General features: G+C 47.7%; 1 protein-coding gene across 1 annotated transcript; it reads left to right on the top strand.

Annotated features, from left to right (window-relative positions):
* Nucleotides 1–4,703: 4,703 nt before the first annotated feature.
* Nucleotides 4,704–11,874, top strand: PDP2 (pyruvate dehydrogenase phosphatase catalytic subunit 2). The gene is made up of 2 exons (XM_070388284.1): nt 4,704–4,864; nt 7,136–11,874. Exon 2 carries the CDS (start codon nt 7,187–7,189, stop codon nt 8,780–8,782), a length of 1,596 nt encoding a protein of 531 aa, XP_070244385.1. The 5' UTR covers nt 4,704–4,864; nt 7,136–7,186; the 3' UTR covers nt 8,783–11,874.
* The last annotated feature ends 10,931 nt before the right edge of the window (nt 11,875–22,805 follow it).

Here is a 22,805-nt window from a genome sequence, read left to right as displayed (position 1 = left end):
GCTAGGTCGTTTCAGTCTGATTCTTTGTGATCCTATGGACTATAGTCCACCAGGCTCCTCTGTCCATGGAATTCTCCAGGCAAGAATACTCGAGTGGGTTGGCTTTTCCTTCTCCAGGGGGATCTTCCCAACCTAGGGATCAAACCTGCATCTCTTCCATCTCCTGTATTGGCAGGTGGGTTCTTTACCATTAGTGCCACCTGGGAAGCCCATGCTGTTCTTCTGCTCCTCTCCAAATTCACTTTCAAGAAAGGATATGTCATGGGCAAACTGGAGCGCAAATGACAACTCCAAGGCCCACATAACTGCCCTCTCCAAATAGTTCTATGGAGGCTTTGAGAGAGAAAGTGACTGGCCCATGATCACACAGCAAGTAGGTGTCAGAGCTGGGCCTCAGACTTGGGACTCCAGGGTGATGGAAAATTCTGAGCTCACCAGTTAATAAGGGCTGAGTGAGAATGGGTATGGGGTGACAGTGGCAAAGGGAATGATTCGTTGAGGGTCACAGAAGAAGGTGCCCTCTGGCCTAGATCATCGCAGCCTTGGCAGCAGCTGAAAAAGATTAACTTATGTTTGAAGAAGCCTTAAAGAGACAGAAACACAGGCTGTGTTTCCCCAAAAAGGCTCTGCCCATCCTCCTCTACTGAAGGGCAATCTTAGCTTGACTCTAGGAGCTAGGTGCTTAACATAACCATTTTTGAAGACTGCTGGCAAGGCTGTCAGTGCTGTTGCTTCACAACAGGTTTAAGAGGGCTGAGGCAGGACTTGTATTTTTCAAAAATTTCCAAGCCTTTGTCACGAGCATCCTCAAGACTGGCTAAATATGTCCCTGAGTTTGCTGCTCTGCAGGGATTGGTAACCATTCCCTCTAATGGGAAGAGAGGTGGGGTGTGCGTGTGTGTATGTGTGATCAATCTGGGAGAGAACAGTGCCAGGGAAAGCCACCTGCTTGGCTCAAAGGTGGTGAAGTTAAATCACTTGATTTGGGATGGCACTGGTCTCTGGGACAACTGACTCAAAGCACAGATGTGCTCAGATCAGCAAGAAGGCTTTTCTGGGCTTAAAGCCACCTCGGGCAACAGTGATGCCACAGAAACGCTGCAGGGGCAAGCTTGTGCTGGCAAAGAAGACATCTGACATTTTTCTAAACTCTCCCAGATGATCAGGCCAGATACAGTTTTGGCAAGTCAGACAAAACCCCCCTGCCACCATCTCAATTCCTCCTGGTCATCTTCAAATCCAGCTTTCCTAACATTCCATAGGTGGGCTTATCTGCATTGCTAAGGAATCAGGGGACCTAATCAGAATCATCTAAGAGATTTGTTTCCCTACCCCCACCACTCCTCTGCTTGCAAAATACAGTTTTGCTTCTTTTTTTTTTTCTGATTATACAAGATGGGGGAATGTGTGTTTATTGTAGAAAATTTGCTGTGTTTGCCTTTGATTGTCTCTGTAAAATTAAAAGATGTAGAATTAGTGGATCAAAGAGCTGCCCATTGGGCAAACTCAATTTATACTCCACCTACCAAGAAGGCAACACCCACTCATCAACATTAGGTATTAATCATGTTTTAATGTTTTTCACTTTGACTGACAAAAATCAGTAATTCATCAGTATTCACATTTGCTTGGTTTTCATTGAGACAGTATTTTTTACATATTTTCTTGGAAAATGATAGCTGAGCTGCTGCTTTCCCTTTATCAAGGCACAGATAAGTCCTTTTCCTTCTTTTTTTTTTCCCCCTAATAAGACTTTGTGCCAAGGAAGACTTGACACTGAATAGGGTTCTTGGGCTAGCCATCATGTATATATAGGGCAACTAAGCTCACTATAGGCTTTAAACAAAAGTACCAATGCACACAAAATCCTCAAGGGTGGATTTTTACTTTGGAAGTGGTGTACGTGTGGTAACTTAGAAAAACTCAGTGATTTCAGACAGCAGAATGATGTAATTTTCTCAGGAAAGTGCTGTTGGGGCTGCCATCTGTGTTTCTCCAGTAGTCACCAGCCCAGGGCCTGACATATGGTAGGCACCCAGAAACTGTGTTGCCCGTAAAAATAATAATAATTGCACCTATTTATTTCAAATCCTTTGGAGTTATTTTTAGTTTAAGTTGGAAACAGCTGTCTCAATATCCAGGAAGAGAGATATTGCAAATTCTGACTTACTGGTAGAACTTCTGAAAAACGGCAAGGGTGAGTGGCAGTATGAATATCATATCACCAGCAAGTCTGAAAGAAGCTGTTTTATGGCAGCCATGTCCTTGGATCCAGGTGGGCTGGCCAGGCTCCCCAGGTAAGCCAGTGAGCCTTCCTCCCAGAAGGCCACATTTTCAGGGTTCTAAGTGGCCTTTTCTGGTCTTCTCCCAGTTTTCTCTGCCTCCAGGGAAGACTGCACTTGATTTATCATAGGTAATTGTTGTTTAGTTGCTAAGTCAAGTCCCACTCTTTTGCAACCCCATGGACTATAGCCCGCCAGGCTCCTCTGTCTATAGGTCTTCCCAAGCAAAAATACTGGAGTGGGTTGCCATTTCCTTCTCCAGGGGATCTTTCCCACCTAGGGATCAAATCTGTGTCTCTGGCATTGGCAGGCAGATTCTTTGCCACTGACCTACCTGGGAAGCCCTTATTTTCTTGGGCTCCAAAATCACTGTGGCAGCCATAGTGTTATGGATGGTGACAGCCATGAAATTAAAAGACGCTTGCTCCTTGGAAGAAAAGCTATGACAAACCTAGACAGCATATTAAAAAGCAGAGACATCACTTTGCTGACAAAGGTCCGTCTAGTTAAAGCTGTGGTTTTTCCAGTAGTCATGTATGGATATGAGAGTTGGAACATAAAGAAGGCTGAGCACAGAAGAATTGATGCTTTTGAACTGTGGTGTTGGAGAAGATTCTTGAGAGTCCCTTGGATAACAAGAAGATCAAACCAGTCAATCCTAAAGGAAATCAGTCCTGAATATTCATTGGAAGACTGATGCTGAAGCTGAAGGTTTAATATCTTGGTCACCTGATGCAAAGAGCTGACTCATTAGAAAAGACCCTGATGCTAGGACACATTGAAGGCAGGAGGAGAAGGGGATGACAGAGGATGAGATGGTTGGATGTCATCATCGACTCAATGGACATGAGTTTGAGCAGGAGATGGTGAAGGTTAGGCAAGCCTGATGTGCTGCAGTCCGTGGGGTTTCAAAGAGTTGGACACTGCTGAGCAACTGAGCAACAAATTGGGAAGCCCACCATAGGCTGTAGATAGGTTCTATTAAAGCAATTTGTAAGGCAGCAGGCTATAATCTGAATTCTACAGGGACGGACAGAGTATCTGACGTCCTGGTTCTCAGCTTTTCTCAATCTACCAACCACTAACTATTGTGATAACTGTCAGTGGCCATGCCAATGTAATTGTCAGTTCAAGGCCCAGTGGTTGGTGGGGAGTCAATGAAGACGTTTTCGTAGCAATTTAAGTTGTAGAAGGGTCACCGTACCTGCTCTCTAGAAGAAGAGTGTGCTCAGTCGCTCAGCTGTGTCTGACTCTTTGCGACCCCATGAACTGTAGCCCGTCAGGCTCCTCTGTCCATGGGGCTTTCCAGGCAAGAATACTGGAGGAGGTTGCCATTTCCTTCTCCAGGGATAGAGGAAGAGTGCCTAGGGCCAAGGTGAAGTCAGGGTGGGGCGACCAGATAAGATTGTATAGAGTGGTAGAGCTGCTGCTGCTGCTGCTGCTAAGTCGCTTCAGTCGTGTCCATGGGGTTTTCCAGGCAAGAGTACTGGAATGGGGTGCCATCGCCTTCTCCAGAGTGGTAGGGCAGCTGGAGGCAAATATTTGGATTAGAGGGATATTTAGGAGATGAGACAAAGAACAGGATCAGATAACTGACAGAAGAGGGGTGGGGGTGAGGGAAGAGGAGTCAAAATGACTCCCAGGCTTGGGGCTTGGGTCTCTGAGCACGTGGTGGGGCCATTACTGGGTTAGGGAAGGAGGGGAAGAGCAGGTTTAGCAGAAAAAATGAGTTCGGGAAAACTGTGTCTAAGGTGTACGAAGGAAATGGCAATCCACTCCAGTACTATTGCCTGGAAAACCCCATGGACAGAGGAGCCTGGTAGGCTACAGTCCATGGGGTCGCAAAGAGTCGGACACGACTGAGCGACTTCACTTTGACTTTTCACTTTCACGCACTGGAGAAGGAAATGGCAACCCACTCCAGTGTTCTTGCCTGGAGAATCACAGGGACGGAGGAGCCTGGTGGGCTGCCGTCTATGGGGTCGCATAAAGTCGGACACGACTGAAGCGACTTAGCAGCAGCAGGGACTCCGAGGGAGGCGTCTAAGGGGATTGTCTAAGAGGATATAGAAGGGTGTGGCGCCTGGGAGAGGGGTCTGAACTGGTCGGGACAGAAATGGAGAGGAAGCCAACAACAGTGAGAAATGGGAGAGGCTGCTCTGTTTGAGGTGTACAGAACGGCAGGGTGTCACGTGGTGGGAGCGCTCAGCCTCAAGAACGCTTAATCTCAAAGCCGAGGGCCAAGCCTAACCTCAGACAGAAATGGAGGGCGGGGTGGGTAAAGGTTGGGTGGGGTGGGCGGGAGAGGGGGAGGAACCGGATTTGGCCCATCTGGAGCCCGCCCTCTCAATCTCCTCATCCATTGGACAATTGCGCTGTTCGTCACGGGCCCGCCTCCACAGATGAACCAATAAAGGCTGGCAAAAGAATGCTTCCTTCTCCAGCTGGATCAGCAAGCACGAGAGGTCCCTCTCGGGAGGCTGAGTCCCGGGTAGGGGTACCCGCGGTACGGCTTGCGAGCGTGAAATTGACTGACGGACACGGCTGCCTTGGTGCAGATAAGAGGAGGACGTGGCTCCGAGGTAGGGAAGAGGGCGAGCGTGAGAGGTGAAAGCCTCTAGCCCCCACCGCGTCCGCTCCAGCCCACGGAAACGGCTCAGGTGATGGGGTGGAGAGCGGAGGTGAAGTGAGGTGAGGGGGCGGGCCCGCGAGGGACTGGGAAGAGCCTTGGTCACACCTACGGTCACCCTCCTCGCGCGCACGCGCCACGTGGGCTCGCAGCCTGGCGTAGGACCTTTGGCTGCGTGCCCTAACATCCGCAGTAGCTGTTTTAGCCCTCGGAGCTCAGCATCGCAACTTAATTCGCCTTATCTATAGACTGGGAAGCTGGGACTCGGGGACGTGGCCGCGCCAGGGTTTGAGGGAGATAGGGCTTGGTGGATTCCGGAGGCCGCGCTCGTATCTATGAGCCTGTGGGTCAGAGACTTGACTCTGGGTCCTGTTTTCTTTAGATACACGAAACTGTTTGGGTCAGGTCTGCGGCAGACGGCCTTGCGTCGGGCCACGCTGCCTAGCTTCTCTGCAAGGCTAGGGGTGGGGACGAGGGGCACGGGGAGGCGCCCTCTGCGCGCCGGGTCCGACCAATCCTGCCCCTAGTTCGGCGAGGTGGGCTGGGGAGACTGGGCGGTCCTCGAGTGTGGGCGTTCTCCATACTCCGACCGAAAAACTTGGGGGCGGGATTCCGAAAACACGTGGAGTAAAAAAACGCTCCACACCTCCCCACCCCCACCCCGTTTCTCCAGAGAAAATAGTAAAATAGAGCAACTTAAAAAAATTTTTTTCTAAGGAAAAATACCGCCAGAGGCTGTTGAAGGTGTAGGGTTTACTTCATGCCCTTATGGAGGCAGATGTGAACCATTTGGAAATCAGTTTGGCAGGATGAGTCTACACCCTTTGACCCACTGATGCTAGCCTTGGGAAATAAGTAGGTTAAACTTAAGTAGGAAAAATGTTGATGCGTTAGGCATTGCGGTTTGGTGTTTTATAAATAGGGAGATAGTGGAAACAACCTCTAAATCCTCAGTGATACACCTAATAATAAAAGATTATTGCTAATAATATCTTTTTTTTGGAGCTGAAGGGTTATATTTCTTTAAAATCCTCACAAAACCCTATGAAACTAGTATTCCCATTCCGCAGATGGATAACTGGAACTCAGGCAAGTGAAGTCATTGTGTGTCTGATGCTAGACAGCTAGTGTGCTTTGGGACCTCTTGAAATTGCTGTGTTTAGCCAGTGTTTGAGGCCTGGGCACTGGAGAGCCACTGGTGAATAAGGCAGCCGTGTTTCCTGAACTTACAGAGCATGCATGCGTGTGTTCTTTACATATATGTAGAACAAGCTCTGGCCAGTTTTATTAAGGAAAGTTTTTGCATGATTTACTGTTCACCACTCTCTCCTAGCATGCTTCTGCTCATCACCTGGATCAATGGTAGCTAGTGTGCATACTCTGTTATTTTCCGTACGCGGTGTCCAATTCAGCAGTATTATTGCCACTATAGTGATGGACACCAGTTTTTGGCCAACATGGCATACAAGTTGCAAGTGTTAGTTGCTCAGTCATGTCTGACTCTTTGCAACCCCATGGACTCCTCCTCTAGCCCACCAGGCTCCTCTGTCCATGGAATTCTTCAGGCAAGAATACTGGGGTGAGTTCCCATTCCCTTCTGCAGGGGATCTCCCTGACCCAGGGGTCAAACCCGGGTCTCCTGCATTGCAGGCAGATTCTTTACTGTCTGAGTCACCAGGGAAGCCCCAGCATGGCATAGTGCTCTATGCAAGATTTCCTCAAGGCTGGGCAGCTGTTGGCGAGGATGATCAGGTTCACTTTGCCTTGTCTTATAATTTTCAGAGTCTCTTGTACCCCAGCACATACTTTTTCCACTTACCATAACCAGTTGGAGCCTAGAGTTGATCTGACTCCAACGGCTTTTCCGTCTTTTTTGCTGCCACTGTCTTCCTGCCTAAACAGCTGGATGGCCTCTGACTGAGAGCCGCTACCAAGGTGGCTGGGGAGCAAGAAAGAGCTTGTATTATTTAAAGGAACACAGCCTGCCTGGGAGAGGGAACATGGAGCTGTGCACTAGTCTGTGGCAAGGGAAAGGATTTGGGAAGAAGGAAACAACTGTGGGAAGTCCTCAGTAACTCTTTAGTGCAGAGTGTTTAAAAAGCCATTTTCTGAAATGCATTTATGTTATAATGGGATGTGTGGAGACTTAAATATTTTGAGATTAAGTGTTTGCAGAAGTCATTATTTTTAAGAAATTAAATTTCTTAACCTCTTGAATTTTCAGATTTAAAGAACCCTTTTGTGGAAGGAACATATTCACTCATACAGTTTCAGAATGTCAAGTACTGTGTCCTACTGGATTCTCAGTTCTGCAAGGAAGACCATTGCCACATTACAGGGGGGACAACGTTTATATTCAAGGTATGCCTCAAATAGGAGTAAATCAAAATGGAGACTCTGTCCCCAGGGGCAAGCCACCCTAAAAGACAATGCCGCTGCATGTGGTGGCATTGCTCTGCAGAAAGCCTACAGACACACATCAACGGAGGAAGAGGACTTCCACTTGCAGCTCAGCCCGGAGCAGGTAAATGAAGTGCTGAGAGCTGGTGAGTCGGCCCATAAGATTCTTGACCTTGTCAGCAGAGCTCCAGATTCAGTGCTACGATTTGAGAGCAACCAGCTAGCTGCCAATTCCCCGGTGGAGGACCGGGGAGGTATAGCCGCCTGCCTGCAGACCAATGGACTGCTGTTTGGCATCTTCGATGGACATGGTGGCCACGCATGTGCTCAAGCAGTGAGCGAGAGGCTCTTCTACTATGTGGCTGTGTCACTAATGTCCCAGCAGACTCTGGAGCAAATGGAGGAGGCCATGGAAAGCATGAAGCCCCTGCTGCCCATCCTTCAATGGCTCAAGCACCCAGGGGACAGTATCTACAAGGATGTCACGTCAGTGCACCTTGATCACCTCCGCGTCTACTGGCAGGAGCTGCTGAACCTGCACATGGAAATGGGGCTGAGCACTGAGGAAGCATTAATGTACTCCTTCCAGAGACTGGATTCTGACATCTCGCTAGAGATCCAGGCCCCCCTCGAAGATGAGATGACCAGGAACCTTTCACTCCAGGTTGCTTTCTCAGGGGCAACGGCTTGCCTGGCCCACGTTGATGGGGTTCACTTGCACGTGGCAAATGCTGGCGACTGCCGGGCCATCCTTGGTGTCCAGGAAGACAATGGCATGTGGTCTTGTCTGCCCCTCACCCAGGACCACAATGCCTGGAACCCAGCCGAGCTGTCACGGCTGAAGAGGGAGCATCCTGAGTCTGAGGACAGGACGGTCATCATGGAAAACAGGCTGCTGGGAGTCCTCATGCCCTGCAGGGCCTTTGGGGACGTCCAGCTGAAGTGGAGTAAAGAGCTGCAGCGCAGTGTCCTGGAGCGGGGCTTCGACACTGAGGCCCTCAACATCTACCAGTTCACCCCCCCACACTACTACACCCCACCTTACCTGACGGCCAGGCCAGAGGTCACCTACCACAGGCTGAGGCCACAGGATAAGTTCCTCGTGCTGGCCTCTGATGGCCTGTGGGATGTGCTGGGCAACGAGGATGTGGTGAGGCTGGTGGTGGAGCACCTGGCTGAAGAGGGTCAGCACAAGCCAGACCTGGCCCAGAGACCCACCAACCTGGGACTCATGCAGGGCCTGCTGCAGCAGAGGAAAGCCCAGGGGCTCCATGCAGCAGACCAAAACGCAGCCACACGTCTGATCAGATATGCCATAGGGAACAACGAATACGGGGAGATGGAGCCTGAGCGGCTGTCGGCGATGTTGACGTTGCCGGAGGACTTGGCAAGGATGTACAGGGATGACATCACAGTCACCGTGGTGTATTTCAACTCAGACTCAATTGGTGCATCTTCCAAGGGCAGTTAAGAGTCTCCCACCCTGTTGCCACGGTTAACTTCAATGTTCTTCTGAGACATTTTCCCTTACTCAGCACCTGGCTCTTTTAGACTCTATGGTTGAAGGGCAGGTGGATAGATGCAGCTTGCTTAATTATAGACTAATGTAAGGAAAAAACATCCTTGGATTAAAAACAAATCTAGTGATTTTATGTGCCTGCGTGTTTTGGTCACCTCTTCTACGCAGGGAGGGTAGAACACAGAGATGATCGACTTGTCTTGGGCTTGTGTAACCCAAGTCCTTTTATAAAGACACTGTTAAAACTGTCAGCCTGAGCCTGGAAAGGGTAAATTTAATTATGATTCTAAGAATATGAAGAAGTCTAGGATTTTCTGAGCTCTTGCAGCAAAATCTGGAGACTTGATAATTCTGTGTGTAATCATGGACTTCTACACTATGAAGGGAAGTTTTTGTTTTTTATTCTGAAGTTACTAAAGACCTAGGTTTACAAAGCATATTACAGGACACTTTTCTATGCAATATTCTAACTTGTGTGTGTGTTTAGTTGTGAAAACATTTTGTAATGCTGCATTCTAGTTCTGATTTAGTTTATGTTAAAATTGAGTCCTCAAACTTGCCAAACAGGCGTGCTGTGAGCGAGCATGCTTAGAATGAGTTTTCTTGGTTTTTCAGCTGAGGGTGAAGGTGGCCAGGCCTCTGGACCAGCTGAATTTGTGTAGCTTTCAAGCCCTTCCTCTGTGTCCCACCCCTTGAACCTTTGAGCCATGCTAGGAGGTAATTTCTGTCTGAGCCTTAACTCCTGGTCTTTCCTTCATTAATAAAATTTCCTCCAGTGTTCAGTAAATCTCTACAGATTTACTCATAGTACTTAGCCTTTCTGATTATACTTCTTAAACATTCCTCTTATTCCTCCTAATGCTCCTTCCCCCACTGCTATGCTGAACTTGCTCACCCTGCTGACTGTGCAATACTGTCTAGAAAGAATGCTCTCACTTCACATGGTTGCAGGGAAGCAGGAAATTCATGACTGTATGTGGTAATCGTGACAGTTTAGGCAGGACTGGCTTATGCAATGGATTCTAGACTTGAGATTCAGCCTGAATCTGGAGAGGTAAAAATGTGAAGGACCTGAGAACAGTTGCTAACCAAGGCTCCCTGGCTGCATCCCCAGGGGTGGTGGGGAGGAAGGAGGGGGGAGATTTTTTCAGATGGGACACTTGCCCATAGACTAGTGGGATAAATGGCCACTGCTACTCCTCAGTAATTAGGCCTTATTTAGTATAAGAGTTGCACAAAAAACAGTGTAACCTGTAGTAGCTTCTGTGGGCTGCACAGTCTATGTTTATTGGAAAATTAAACCATGTGGATCTTTTTTAGGGGGATGAATTTCATGTTCTGAAATTGCTGTAGTTAAACAGGAAGTGTGTCTCTAGATGGAAACAAATATAAACCTGCAGAACTGACTTTATTTTCCTGTACTATCTTCCTGTTGATGGTTCCCCTCATCTGACCCCCTTGAGCCACCCACTGAAAGGAAAGCAAAATAGATATGACTTTCATATTTGGGACAAGGGACATTCAAGTGTTGAGACAGCCTAGGGATGTTTCCCTGTACATTTATTTAGTGATATTGTTTTGTCTAAGAAATTCTCTTCTGAGTGCTTAAGCCTTTGTCCTTTTATTCTGAAAAATCTTAAATAAAACCTGAATCCCTATCATTTAGCTTGCATGAAGTTTCGTTACTAGAGCCAAACACTACTTGTCTGCAATCCTTCATTCTTTATGCCAGCTAAACCCTGGCACACCCTCAGAGCATTTACTGGGGTTACAGAGTGTCTGAATTCTGTTTTGGAGCCTCACATGGGCTCTTAAATATACCTGATTAACTTATGGAACAGCTGAGAGAATACAGACTTCCAACCTATTCCTTCAAGGGTGTCTGTGTTTTTTCTCAGCCTAATAGATTTGCTTTCTAATTGGCATATTGAGAGAGAAGAAAGGCTCGTTTATTGTCTGCCCTTTTTCCACTGTGAACTCTGCCATGAATGCTTCGAGGAGCAGCTCCTCCTGGTTAACTCCAGTGTGTCTGACTCCCTGACTACAATTTTGGTGTCACTGGCCTGAGGCACATGGGCTACCACTTGAGGATGGGTAGTAGAATTTGAGAGGGGGTTGGTGATACTTGTCAGGTCTTCTGAAATACGTATCATTCCTTGTATGTAATGATTTTGATATTTAGACTTCTAAAATGAACTAAAAAATGAGATTGTTTAAGGTGTCACTTATGAATAAACTATGCTTTATTGGTCCTTTAAATTGCATATTTATTTTAGGTAAGAAATGTTGGTAATATTGGCATACTTTAGATATTGTTATATAAATAATACAGTTCTGCTGTTTCTGGGGATTGATCAAAATGGATAGAGAAGTTCTAAGTTCAAGTTAGTATGTTAGGTCAAGTTATGTTTTCAGTCTTCTGAGATGTTATTTGGAACATTAGAGCTAATTTATTATAATGAAAGTGTAAACTTTGAGGCATGTTAACATTTTCCCCAGAAGTATGATTGGCCTAAAAGGTCGACAAGAAAATGTTCAGAATGAGTCTGGCTTGACTTGTTCATCCATCAGTCCCTAGTGACCTATTTTTCATTTGACAGTTTTGGAATTCTGCATTTCCCAGGTTAAACCAGGATATTCTGGAACTGAGCTATCCTAGTTTCATTTTAAGTGGTTCATTTGTCTCTGAACGTGGCTCTCATCGCACAGGAAGGCCTGGTGTGGCTTTGGGACTAGGAATAAAGGCTGGTGGCACTGCTTTGTCCTGTGAGCTGCCACGTGTGTCACCAAGTGCAAAACACAGAGGCCTGCAGTGTGACCGTCTCCTGAGCAGGCTCGAGGCTCTTTCCCTGACACCTCCGGCACCTGACATTTAGCTAACCTCCTGGGAAATATTTCGTATCAAGCATTTACTTGGAAAAATTAACCATGTTCTTTAATATTTACTGATATTTGTAAACTGTATACCAATGTTCATTTTGACATTGATTTTCTCACCATGAGAGATATTTAAGTGAAACTTGTAAATAAAAGAGGCAAAATAAGATTTGGTTTCTTTTGGTTTTGAACATTTGTATTTGTAAGGTCCTTAGGGTACTAGATTAGGCCAGCCTTTGTTTCACCACCTGTATCTAGCCATGGAAGATTTTAGTTTGCTCAAGAGTCCACCCGAGGGACTTCTCTGGTCTGGTGGTTAAGACTGCCTCCCAATGCAGGGAATGCAGTTTTGACCCCTGGCTGGAGAGCTAAGATCCCACATGCCTTGGGGCCAAAAATCCAAAACATGAAACAAGCAATACTGTAACAAATGTAATAAAGACTTTAAAAATGTTCCACATCAAAAAAAAAAAAAGGCTACCCTAAGGAAGTTTTCTCTGCCAATTTTTGGTGTCTGCTAGCCACACAGGGACACGGAAGCCTGGTGGGCTGCCGTCTGTGGGGTCGCACAGAGTCGGACACGACTGACGCGACTTAGCAGCAGCAGCAGCAGCCACACAGGAAGTCCTTGCTTAGCGTTAACTTGTGGAGAGCTGAAAAGGAGGAAAAGAGAGGCTTTTGTTGTGACGGTCTCCACACACTCAGGGCTGAGGCTTGCTGGGACTTCACATTATTTAACTGGCCTCGTAAAACCAGCTTCTTTGTTAATTTTAAATTCAGAGCCAGCTTTGGGGAAAGATCTACCCAGCTACTTGAAGAGCCCAGTTGATCCCACCTCCACTGACTGAGCCATATCTCATTGCCTATGAGTGATACAGCTCACAAAGACCGCTCTGGTGGGTACTTCTTAAAATGCAAATACAACTATTAGGTTGGTAATTTTAGTGTGGGCTAGTGTGGTTAATTGGAAAAGACCCTAATGCTGGGAAAGACTGAAGGCAGGAGAAGGGGGTGAGAGGATGAGATGGTTGGATGGCATCACCGACTCAATGGACATGGGTTTGAGCAAACTCAGAGATGGTGAAGGACGGGGGTGGGGAGACTGGTGTGCCTGCAGTCCATGGGGTCACAAAGAGTCGATACATCTTAGCAACTGAATAATAACAAAGGGTGGTTAAGCTGGGCCTTGAAGGGCAGCTTTGAGGGAGAGAAAGGTGAAAATAATGGAGCTGTTTCCTTCTTTGTAACATGATAAAAACAGGCCCAGAGGCTTGAAAACTTCCTGACACTACACTAGGGCTCAAATTTGAAAGTCCACTGCCCCATGCACTTGTCCCAATGCTGGGTTTTCAGAAAGGGAAAATGCAGGAAAGTCTCATGGCACAATTTTGGCCCAGGGTGGGTGGGATGGGGTGGAGAAGTAGGTTGTTCAGACAAGAAGCTGATAGATAACCCATACATTCCAATAGCCCATCATTTTGAAACTTAATAAAAATATGTGCTGATGACAAGCACTGTAGACCTCAGAGCCGTTGCAACCAGGAGGTTGATAATTGGGATTACCAAAACATTACCCTCTTACCTCACCACCGACAAATCAGATGAAAGTCACACATCCTGCAGCTCTCACCCTAAATGGTGCCTTTAAAAAAACCTCTAGGGCTTCCCTGGTGGCTCAGTGGTGAAGAATCCACCTGCCAGTGCTGGAAACGGGGGGTCGTTCCCGGGTCTGCGAGGATCCCACATGCCGCGGAGCAACTGGGCCCTGTACCACTACTACTGAGCCTGTGCTCTAGAGCTTGGGAACCACAACTTCTGAACCCCACATGCCTGGAGCTCACGCTCCGAAACAGGAGAAACCACCACAACGACAAGCATTCGTACAGCAACAAAGACCCAGAGCAGCCAAAATTAAGTAAAGAAAAAAAGTTTCAATTAAAAAAAAAATCCTTCTCTGAAAGTTGTGGGGGAGTTTGGGTCTTTACAGCATGAAAGCTGCCCACACAACTTGCCTGCAAATAAACGCTGCACTTTTTGTCACCACAACCCAGTATCAGTAAATTGGTTTTGCCATGTGGCCAGTGAGCAGACCCAGTTTAGTTCAGTAACATCCGTAGACCAGGAAATGTTACTTACCCTCACCTTCAAAAGAAGCAGCCTGTGGAGGCACTTTTTAAACCTCACTCTATCTCAGATCTTAACTCTTCCTGCCTTCCTGGAATTCTGGAAAGTTCTCACTTGCCCCACTGAGACAAGAGGGAAGGGGGCAGGGCATAAGCTGAGATGTTGAGGACTCGACGAAAAGCAGTCAGAACCGATTAGGTCCAAGATGGCTGAAGATTCCACTTCCGGTACACCTTGGGCCTCATTATGTGCTCATTGTAATACATTCAGTTCAGTTGCTCAGTCGTGTCCGATTCTTTGTGATCCCATGAATTGCAGCACGCCAGGCCTCCCTGTCCATCACCAACTCCCGGAGTTCACTCAGACTCAGCGTCCATCGAGTCAGTGATGCCATCCAGCCATCTCATCCTCTGTCGTCCCCTTCTCCTCCTGCCCCCAATCCCTCCCAGCATCAAAGTCTTTTCCAATGAGTCAACTCTCCCCATGAGGTGGCCAAAGTACTGGAGTTTCAGCTTTAGCATCATTCCTTCCAAAGAAATCCCAGGGCTGCTCTCCTTCAGAATGGACTGGTTGGATCTCCTTGCAGTCCAAGGGACTCTCAAGAGTCTTCTCCAACACCACAGCTCAAAAGCATCAATTCTTCGGCACTCAGCTTTCTTCACAGTCCAACTCTCACATCCATACATGGCCACTGGAAAAACTATAGCCTTGACTAGACGGACCTTTGTTGGCAAAGTAATGTCTCTGCTTTTCAATATGCTACCTAGGTTGGTCATAACTTTCCTTCCAAGAAGCAAGCATCTTTTAATTTCATGGCTGCAGTCACCATCTGCAGTGATTTTGGAGCCCAGAAAAATAAAGTCTGACACTGTTTCCCCATCTATTTCCCATGAAGTGATGGGACCAGATGCCATGATCTTCGTTTTCTGAATGTTGAGTTTTAAGCCAACTTTTTCACTCTCCTCTTTCACTTTCATCAAGAGGCTTTTTAGTTCTTCTTCACTTTCTGCCATAAGGGTGGTATCATCTGCATATCTGAGGTTATTGCTATTTCTCCTGGCAATCTTGATTCCAGCTTGTGCTTCTTCCAGCCCAGAGTTTCTCATGATGTACCCTGCATATAAGTTAAATAAGCAGGGTGACAATATATAGCCTTGACGAACTCCTTTTCCTATTTGGAACCAGTCTGTTGTTCCATGTCCAGTTCTAACTGTTGCTTCCTCACCTGCATACAGATTTCTCAAGAGGCAGGTCAGGTGGTCTGGTATTCCCATCTCTTTCAGAATTTTCCACAGTTTATTGTGAGCCACACAGTCAAAGGCTTTGGCATAGTCAATAAAGCAGAAATAGATGTTTTTCTGGAACTTTCTTGCTTTTTCAATGATCCAGCAGATGTTGGCAATTTGATCTCTAGTTCCTCTGCCTTTTCTAAAACCAGCTTGAACATCAGGAAGTTCACGGTTCACGTATTGCTGAAGCCTGGCTTGGAGAATTTTGAGCATTACTTTACTAGCGTGTGAGATGAGTGCAATTGTGTGGTAGTTTGAGCATTCTTTGGCATTGCCTTTCTTTGGGATTGGAATGAAAACTGACCTTTTCCAGTCCTGTGGCCACTGCTGAGTTTTCCAAATTTGCTGGCATATTGAGTGAAGCACTTTCACAGCATCATCTTTCAGGATTTGAAATAGCTCAACTGGAATTCCATCACCTCCACTAGCTTTGTTCATAGTGATGCTTTCTAAGGCCCACTTGACTTCACATTCCAGGATATCTGGCTCTAGGTGAGTGATCACACCATCGTGATTATCTGGGTCATGAAGCTCTTTTTTGTACAGTTCTTCTGTGTATTCTTGCCACCTCTTCTTAATATCTTCTGCTTCTGTTAGGTCCATACCATTTCTGTCCTTTATCGAGCCCATCTTTGCATGAAATGTCCCCTTGGTATCTCTAATTTCCTTGAAGAGATCTCTAGTCTTTCCCATTCTGTTGTTTTCCTCTATTTCTTTGCATTGATCACCGAGAAAGGCTTTCTTATCTCTTCTTGCTATTCTTTGGAACTCTGCATTCAGATGTTTATATCTTTCCTTTTCTCCTTTGCTTTTCGCTTCTCTTCTTTTCACAGCTATTTGTAAGGCCTCCCCAGACAGCCATTTTGCTTTTTTCTGCATTTCTTTTCCATGGGGATGGTCTTGATCCCTGTCTCCTGTACAATGTCACGAACCTCAGTCCATAGTTCATCAGGCACTCTACCTATCAGATCTAGTCCCTTAAATTTATCTCTCACGTCCACTGTATAATCATAAGGGATTTGATTTAGGTCATACCTGAATGGTCTAGTGGTTTTCCCTCCTTTCTTCAATTTCAGTCTGAATTTGGCAATAAGGAGTTCATGATCTGAGCCACAGTCAGCTCCTGGTCTTGTTTTTGTTGACTGTATAGAGCTTCTCCATCTTTGGCTGCAAAGAATATAATCAATCTGATTTCGGTGTTGACCATCTGGTGATGTCCATGTGTAGAGTCTTCTCTTGTGTTGTTGGGAGAGGGTGTTTGCTATGACCAGTGCATTTTCTTGGCAAAACTCTATTAGTCTTTGCCCTGCTTCATTCCATATTCCAAGGCCAAATTTGCCTGTTACTCCAGGTGTTTCTTGACTTCCTACTTTTGCATTCCAGTCCCCTATAATGAAAAGGATATCTTTTGGGGGTGTTAGTTCTAAAAGGTCTTGTAGGTCTTGGGGCATAGACTTGAATTACTGTGATATTGAATGGTTTGCCTTGGAAACGAACAGAGATCATTCTGTCGTTTTTGAGATTGCATCCAAGTACTGCATTTTGGACTCTTTTGTTGACCATGATGGCTACTCCATTTCTTCTGAGGGATTCCTGCCAGCAGTAGTAGATATAATGGTCATCTGAGTTAAATTCACCCATTCCAGTCATTTCAGTTCGCTGATTCCTAGAATGTCGATGTTCACTCTTGCCATCTCCTGTTTGACCACTTCCAATTTGCCTTGATTCATGGACCTGACATTCCAGGTTCCTATGCAATATTGCTCTTTACAGCATCGGACCTTGCTTCTATCACCAGTCACATCCACAGCTGGGTATTGTTTTTGCTTTGGCTCCATCCCTTCATTCTTTCTGGAGTTATTTCTCCACTGATCTCCAGTAGCATATTGGGCACCTACTGACCTGGGGAGTTCCTCTTTCAGTATTCTATCATTTTGCCTTTTCATCCTCTTCATGGGGTTCTCAAGGTAAGAATACTGAAGTGATTTGTCATTCCCTTCTCCAGTGGACCACATTCTGTCAGACCTCTCCACTATGACCCGCCTGTCTTGGGTGGCCCCACAGGCATGGCTTAGTTTCATTGAGTTAGACAAGGCTGTGGTCCTAGTGTGATTAGACTGACTAGTTTTCTGTGAGTATGGTTTCAGTGTGTCTGCCCTCTGATGCCTTCTTGCACCACCTACCGTCTCACTTGGGTTTCTCTTACCTTGGGCTTGGGGTACCTCTTCACGGCTGCTCCAGCATAACGTAGCCGCTGCTCCTTACCTTGGATGAGGGGTATCTCCTCACCGCGGCCCCTTCTGACCTTGAACGTGGAATAGCTCCTCTAGGCCCTCCTGCGCCCGTGCAGCCACCGTTCCTTGGAGGTGGGGTTGCTTCTCCCCGCCGCAGCCTCAGGCCTCAGGCGTGGGATAGGTCCTCCCAGTTGCCGCCCCTGACCTCGGACGCGGGGTAGCTCCTCTCGGCCGTTCCTGCGCCGTTGCAGCCTGGCACGCTCGGCCGCTGCCCCTGACCTCGGACGTGGGGTAACTCCTCTTGGCCGCCTCCGCTCAGGCATGGTGTCCTCCCGGCTTCTGCCCCTGACCTCGGACGTGGAGTAGCTCGTCTCAGCCGCGCTAAATGCGCCGGTCGCAGCCGCCCGCGCTAAGTGCGCCGAAGCTCCAATACTTTGGCCACCTGATGAGAATGAAGAGCCGACTTATTCGAAAAGACCCTGATGCTGGGAAAGATTGAGGGCAGGAGGAGAAGGGAACGACAGAGGATGAGATGGTTGGATGGCATCACCGACTCAATGGACATGAGTTTGAGCAAATTCTGGGAGAGGGTGATGGACAGGGAAGCCTGGTGTGCTGCAGTACATGGGGTTGCAAAGAGTCAAACATGACTGAGCGACTGAATGACAATAAAAGATTTTAAAGGGAGCGGTGGCTCAGTTCCCTGGAAGTCCCTGTCCCTTTCCCCAGATAATTGGAATAACACTCCCCTTACTACCTTCTGAAATTACACTGCCCATAGAAACTCACCACCCCATATTTCAGGGCCCTCTCACCTTCTGCCTGTGGAATGTGTATATCTGCTTTCACCGTACTATGGTTCTCTAGCTCGCTTGCTTTTGAATTCTTCCCTGCAGGAAGCCAAGGACCTTCACTCAGCAGCCAGGCCCAGGAACTCGCCAGAGACCTGGGACATGATCACCTTCTAACATCCCATTTTCCTGCAACTTCTTTACAAAAAATATTAATAAATCTACTGCTTACCTGTCACTTTACCTCTCACTGAATTACTTCTGTGCTGAGACGTAAAGGACCGAAGCGTCATTAAGTCCTGAAACAGTTGTGTGGTTTCCGTTGGAAGACTGTGTATTGGAGTCCCATCTGCGGTGTGCAATTTCCTGCCGTTCTCCTTACAGCAGATGAACAGAGGTAAGGTCTGCCACAAGCTGCTTCTCTCTCCAGTCCACCTGCACATACCTTGTGTGACCCCGGGGCCAGGCAGGCAGAGCTGTCCAGGGATTGCCCATGACACTGGGCACAACGGAGCTCGGAGGGGCTGGTCCGGAGCATCTGGGGATGCGCTCTAGGGACATCACAGAAGCAGGGCCAGAGTTGTAGAGAAGGTTGAAGGAAGCTGGCCAAATGTGGCTGAGTGAGAAAGAAGGAGCCTCTTGGGTAATCTCTGGGGATGGGGAAGTAGGTAAGGCCATGCAGCGACCTCAGAGAGGACATGGCTTGCTCTTCATCAGCATAGAGGTGGGGTGGGGGCCACGCAGAAAGTCCCACCTCAATCCCCCCACTTTCCCTGCAGTGTGACCACCAGGTGCTGTTGGGCATCTGTCCTTGTTTTTTCCCTTCCTACCCTCATCCCTGTAATGTCAGAGTTAGCCCCCTCTTCTGCTGATTGTACAATGAATAAGGAAGGATGGGGGCAGATGGGTGGATAGATGGATGATTAAGGAAGGAGCAGATGGAGAGGAACCAGAAAAAGAGAGACCAGAGAAGTAGGAGGAAAACAATGAGCGGTGGCATGGAAGTGAGGAGAGGGGTGAGGCATATCCAGACACAGAAAAGACTGTGGGTGTGGATAGATGACAATGAACATTTAGCTAAAAAGATCTCCAACAAAAGCTGAGGGTCATTGCATCTTCTCACATGGGACTCAGGACATAGGATGGGCCCAAATGGTGAGGTGCTGAGAGGTTGGTTCTGTGAATGCTGAGCTGCTGGGATGACCCTTCCTCTGAAACAAATCAGAGCAGTGGGTGAGGGGAAAGGGAAATGTCATCAACAAGCCAATGTGCTCCTTGACTTGTGGCAGGGGAGGGTATCCATGGGCTGATTTGGGGTTCCGGGGACCTTGCTGATGCTACACTGGGTTTTATCAGGGAAGGATGGAGGAGCTGGGTTTCAGAGCTCTGCCCATTGGCTTGGCCACTAAATCCCAGAGTGGCATGAAGGGAACACTCATGTGGAGCTCTAAAGGCACAGGCCTTTGCTGTGGGATGCTGTGGTCAAGCAATGTGAGGCAGGTGCTGCCTCTAGGTGTCACCATCAGGCCGTGTTGGCGTCAGCTGCAGGAGGAGTAGGAGGAAAGTGTTCCAGAGTTTTGAGGCCCTGGGACTCACCACCAGGCAGAGCAGGGTCTCTGGCGACTGCAGCCTGGAAGAGCCTTCATGGAGCCTCTCCAGACCCTGGAAGTCCTTGGGGCTAGAACGAGTAGGTGCTAGGAGGGAAGGATCCTTCTCTGTAGTCACTCAGCCCTACCTGTTGAAGAGGTTGTTGGGATCCCAAGAGAGGTGAGAGGGTAGGCTGCCACCTTTTCTGGTCTCCCCCAATGTGGGAGTTCTTCTCTGGGGACTGCCCCACACCACTGAATCCTTCCCACCCCCATCTCCACTCCCTTCAGCCAGTCCCCACGGCAAAATCCCCCCACTCCGACCCCCCGCTCCCCCACCCAGAGCATTTCTGGGGTTTACTCCCTTCAGCCCCAAGAATGGTCCAAACCACCTTTATCCTCCTCCACCCCTAAACAACGGCTGCCCTCTCTGATCAACTCTACCCAGCACACAGCAGTCAGAGTGATCTTGGTCAGACCCAGAGCTGACTGCTTCACTCCTCTGCTCCAAACCCTTCCACTGCTCCCCATCACCCTTAGGAGAAAGTGAAGAATCTTCCTCCCCAGGTGTGGGGGCACTACAGTCACACACAGAGGAAGGAGCAAGAAAAGAGAAAGTGGTCTTTGTCTTATCTCGTAAGGCTGGAGTCACCTCTTCCATGGCCCCTGGTCTCCTGGGATATAGCCTAGAACCCTCCACCTTTTGCTTCTGGCTGTGGTTTGTTTGTTTTAATTTATGGCTGCATCCAGTCCTAGTTGTGATCACGTGAGCTCTGAAGTTGTGGCACACAGCGTGTGGGGTCTTAGTTCCCTGACCAGGGATCAAAACTTTGTCCCCTGCATTGGGACAGGACTTAATCACTGACCCACCAGGGAAGTCCACTGGCTATACTTTTAAGGTTGACCACAAATTCTTTTCCACTCCTCCCATCAAGCAGTAAGATCCAATTCTCCTCCTCTTGAATCTGGGTGCCCTTAGCAGCTTGCTTGTGAAGAATAGAATACAACAGAAGTGACACTAAGGACTGACAAAGTCAATGTTCAGCAAAGTCTTGATAATTGGTGAATCTGATAGATTGCTGTGATGGTTTTATGTATTAACTTGATGGGGCTAAAGGATGCCCAGATAACTGATAAAACATTTCTTTTTCATTTTAGTTTTCATTTACTTCTGCCCTGAGGGTATTTCCAGAAGAGATTAGCATTTGAATCAGGAGACTGAATAAAGAAGAGCCTGGACTTCATCCAATCCACTGTGGGCTGGGTTAGAACAAAAACGTGGAAGGAAGAGGAAAGTTGCTCCCTGTTGAGCTGGGACATTGATCTTCTGCCCTTGGACATCTCAGGCCTTTGGACTCTGATTAGGACTTACATCCTTGGCAACTGTGGTTCATAGACCTTTGAGTTTGGACTGGAACCACGCCACTGGCTTTCCTGAGCCTCCAGTTTGCACACAGCAGATGGTGGGACTTCTTAGCCTCCATTATCACACAAGTCAATCCCTTATCATCTCATAACTGTATGAGGCAAGTATTATAAACCCATTTTACAGATGATAAAACTGAGCTTGGAGTAGTAAAATGATGTCCCCAAGGTCACAAAGTTCATAAATGCAGAGTTGAATTTCAAAACTCTGCTGGTGGTTTCCAAAGCGTCCTCATAGATTTTGCGCAATTGCTAAGAGACCATGCAATTCTGTTGAATATCTACTCATCTGATTTTTTTTAAATGCCCTATCTGTTCCCCAAAAGCCTGGGAGGAAGGAGTAAGTTTTTGGTCCATGGAAGCATTCTAGCAGAAGCTGGGGGAAGTTCATGGCCAGACATGAATTGGATGGACTCAGGGGCCCTTTGCTTGTGCCTGGGGTGGGGCTGTGTAGATATAATACAGGATAGATCTTAAGTACAGCCTTTCCCTGCATCCCCAGGCAGCCTGGCCTATGGGACTGGGTAGGCAAGAGCGGGTGGAAGCTGGGGGTGGGGGCTGGTCTTGAGCAGCAGGAGGGACCAGCAGACCACAGCCTGCCCTGCTTCACCCAACCTGTGGCCCTGGAGAGGTCTTGGATCCCCTCCCTGGGTCTGACACCTCTGACTTAAGGGAGAGTTCAGAACTCATCAGATGAACAGTGAAGCCTGCTCTCTCACCCCAGTACCTGTTAGAATTTATCAAAAAACAAAAAACAGAGGGAGGGAGGGAGAAAAGATTAGGCAACTGTGCAAGGGGGTTTGGACAAAAATGGTCATAACCCGATGTTTCTAAGAAAGAGAAACTGGACACCATGGACATGTTCTTCCTCCACATACTGGACAAAGGGATTCTAGTACATCCATCCTGGTGGACTTTAAAGTGATAGCGAAAGACTAAAGTGATGATGAAAGATCTTTATTATTTGACGGGAAACCACTACATGGAAATACTGTAAATGAGGGGATGGGAAATCAGGTTGCAAAACAGTATGCACAGTAAAACCCCAAGTTGAGATTGTTCCCCCTGGACCTCACACACACACCCCCTCCACCCTTCCACCAGCTCCCTTATGACTAACCCCATTGGCCAGGGGCCACCGCGGGGGAGGGGACTGAGACTATATTGGGAAGGGGATGAGATCATCCAAAGACTGGCTGATTTAGAACTGGGTAACTTTTTCCACCCGTGTGGCTCTCAGTGTCTTCTGTGCCGGATCATAAACCTTGGCACCAGCGTACGGGTGGAGGGGGGACACGTTCCCCCTCACGAGGGGCAGAGACGTGGCTGAAGCTGGACAGAGTGCAGGTGCTGGGCTGAAATTGTAATATAATGGCAGAATGGGTCTGGGGGTCCCCAGAACCCAGCTGGGACCCTGCAAGTGCTTTGCTCCCAGCAGATCTGAGTGTTGCTCCCCAGGAGTCTTTGTGAGCAGAAAATGCATTTCATGGGTGCAGGAATATCCCAGAGGTGGAATATCCCTCGTGATGTGTTGAGCTGGGTGCCCCCGGGGCCCAGGTCTAATGCTCTGTTATGTCTTGAGATTCCTATTTGCCAGCTGGGACTTCACCTGAGAAGACGCCTCCTGTTTCTGGCTAAACCCAGGGAAA

The sequence above is a fragment of the Bos mutus genome, chromosome 18 (genome assembly GCF_027580195.1).
Source record: "Bos mutus isolate GX-2022 chromosome 18, NWIPB_WYAK_1.1, whole genome shotgun sequence".
Taxonomy (NCBI): Eukaryota; Metazoa; Chordata; class Mammalia; order Artiodactyla; family Bovidae; genus Bos; species Bos mutus.
The sequence above is the reverse complement of the archived record's forward strand: the minus strand, read 5'-3'. Positions and strand labels throughout refer to the sequence as shown.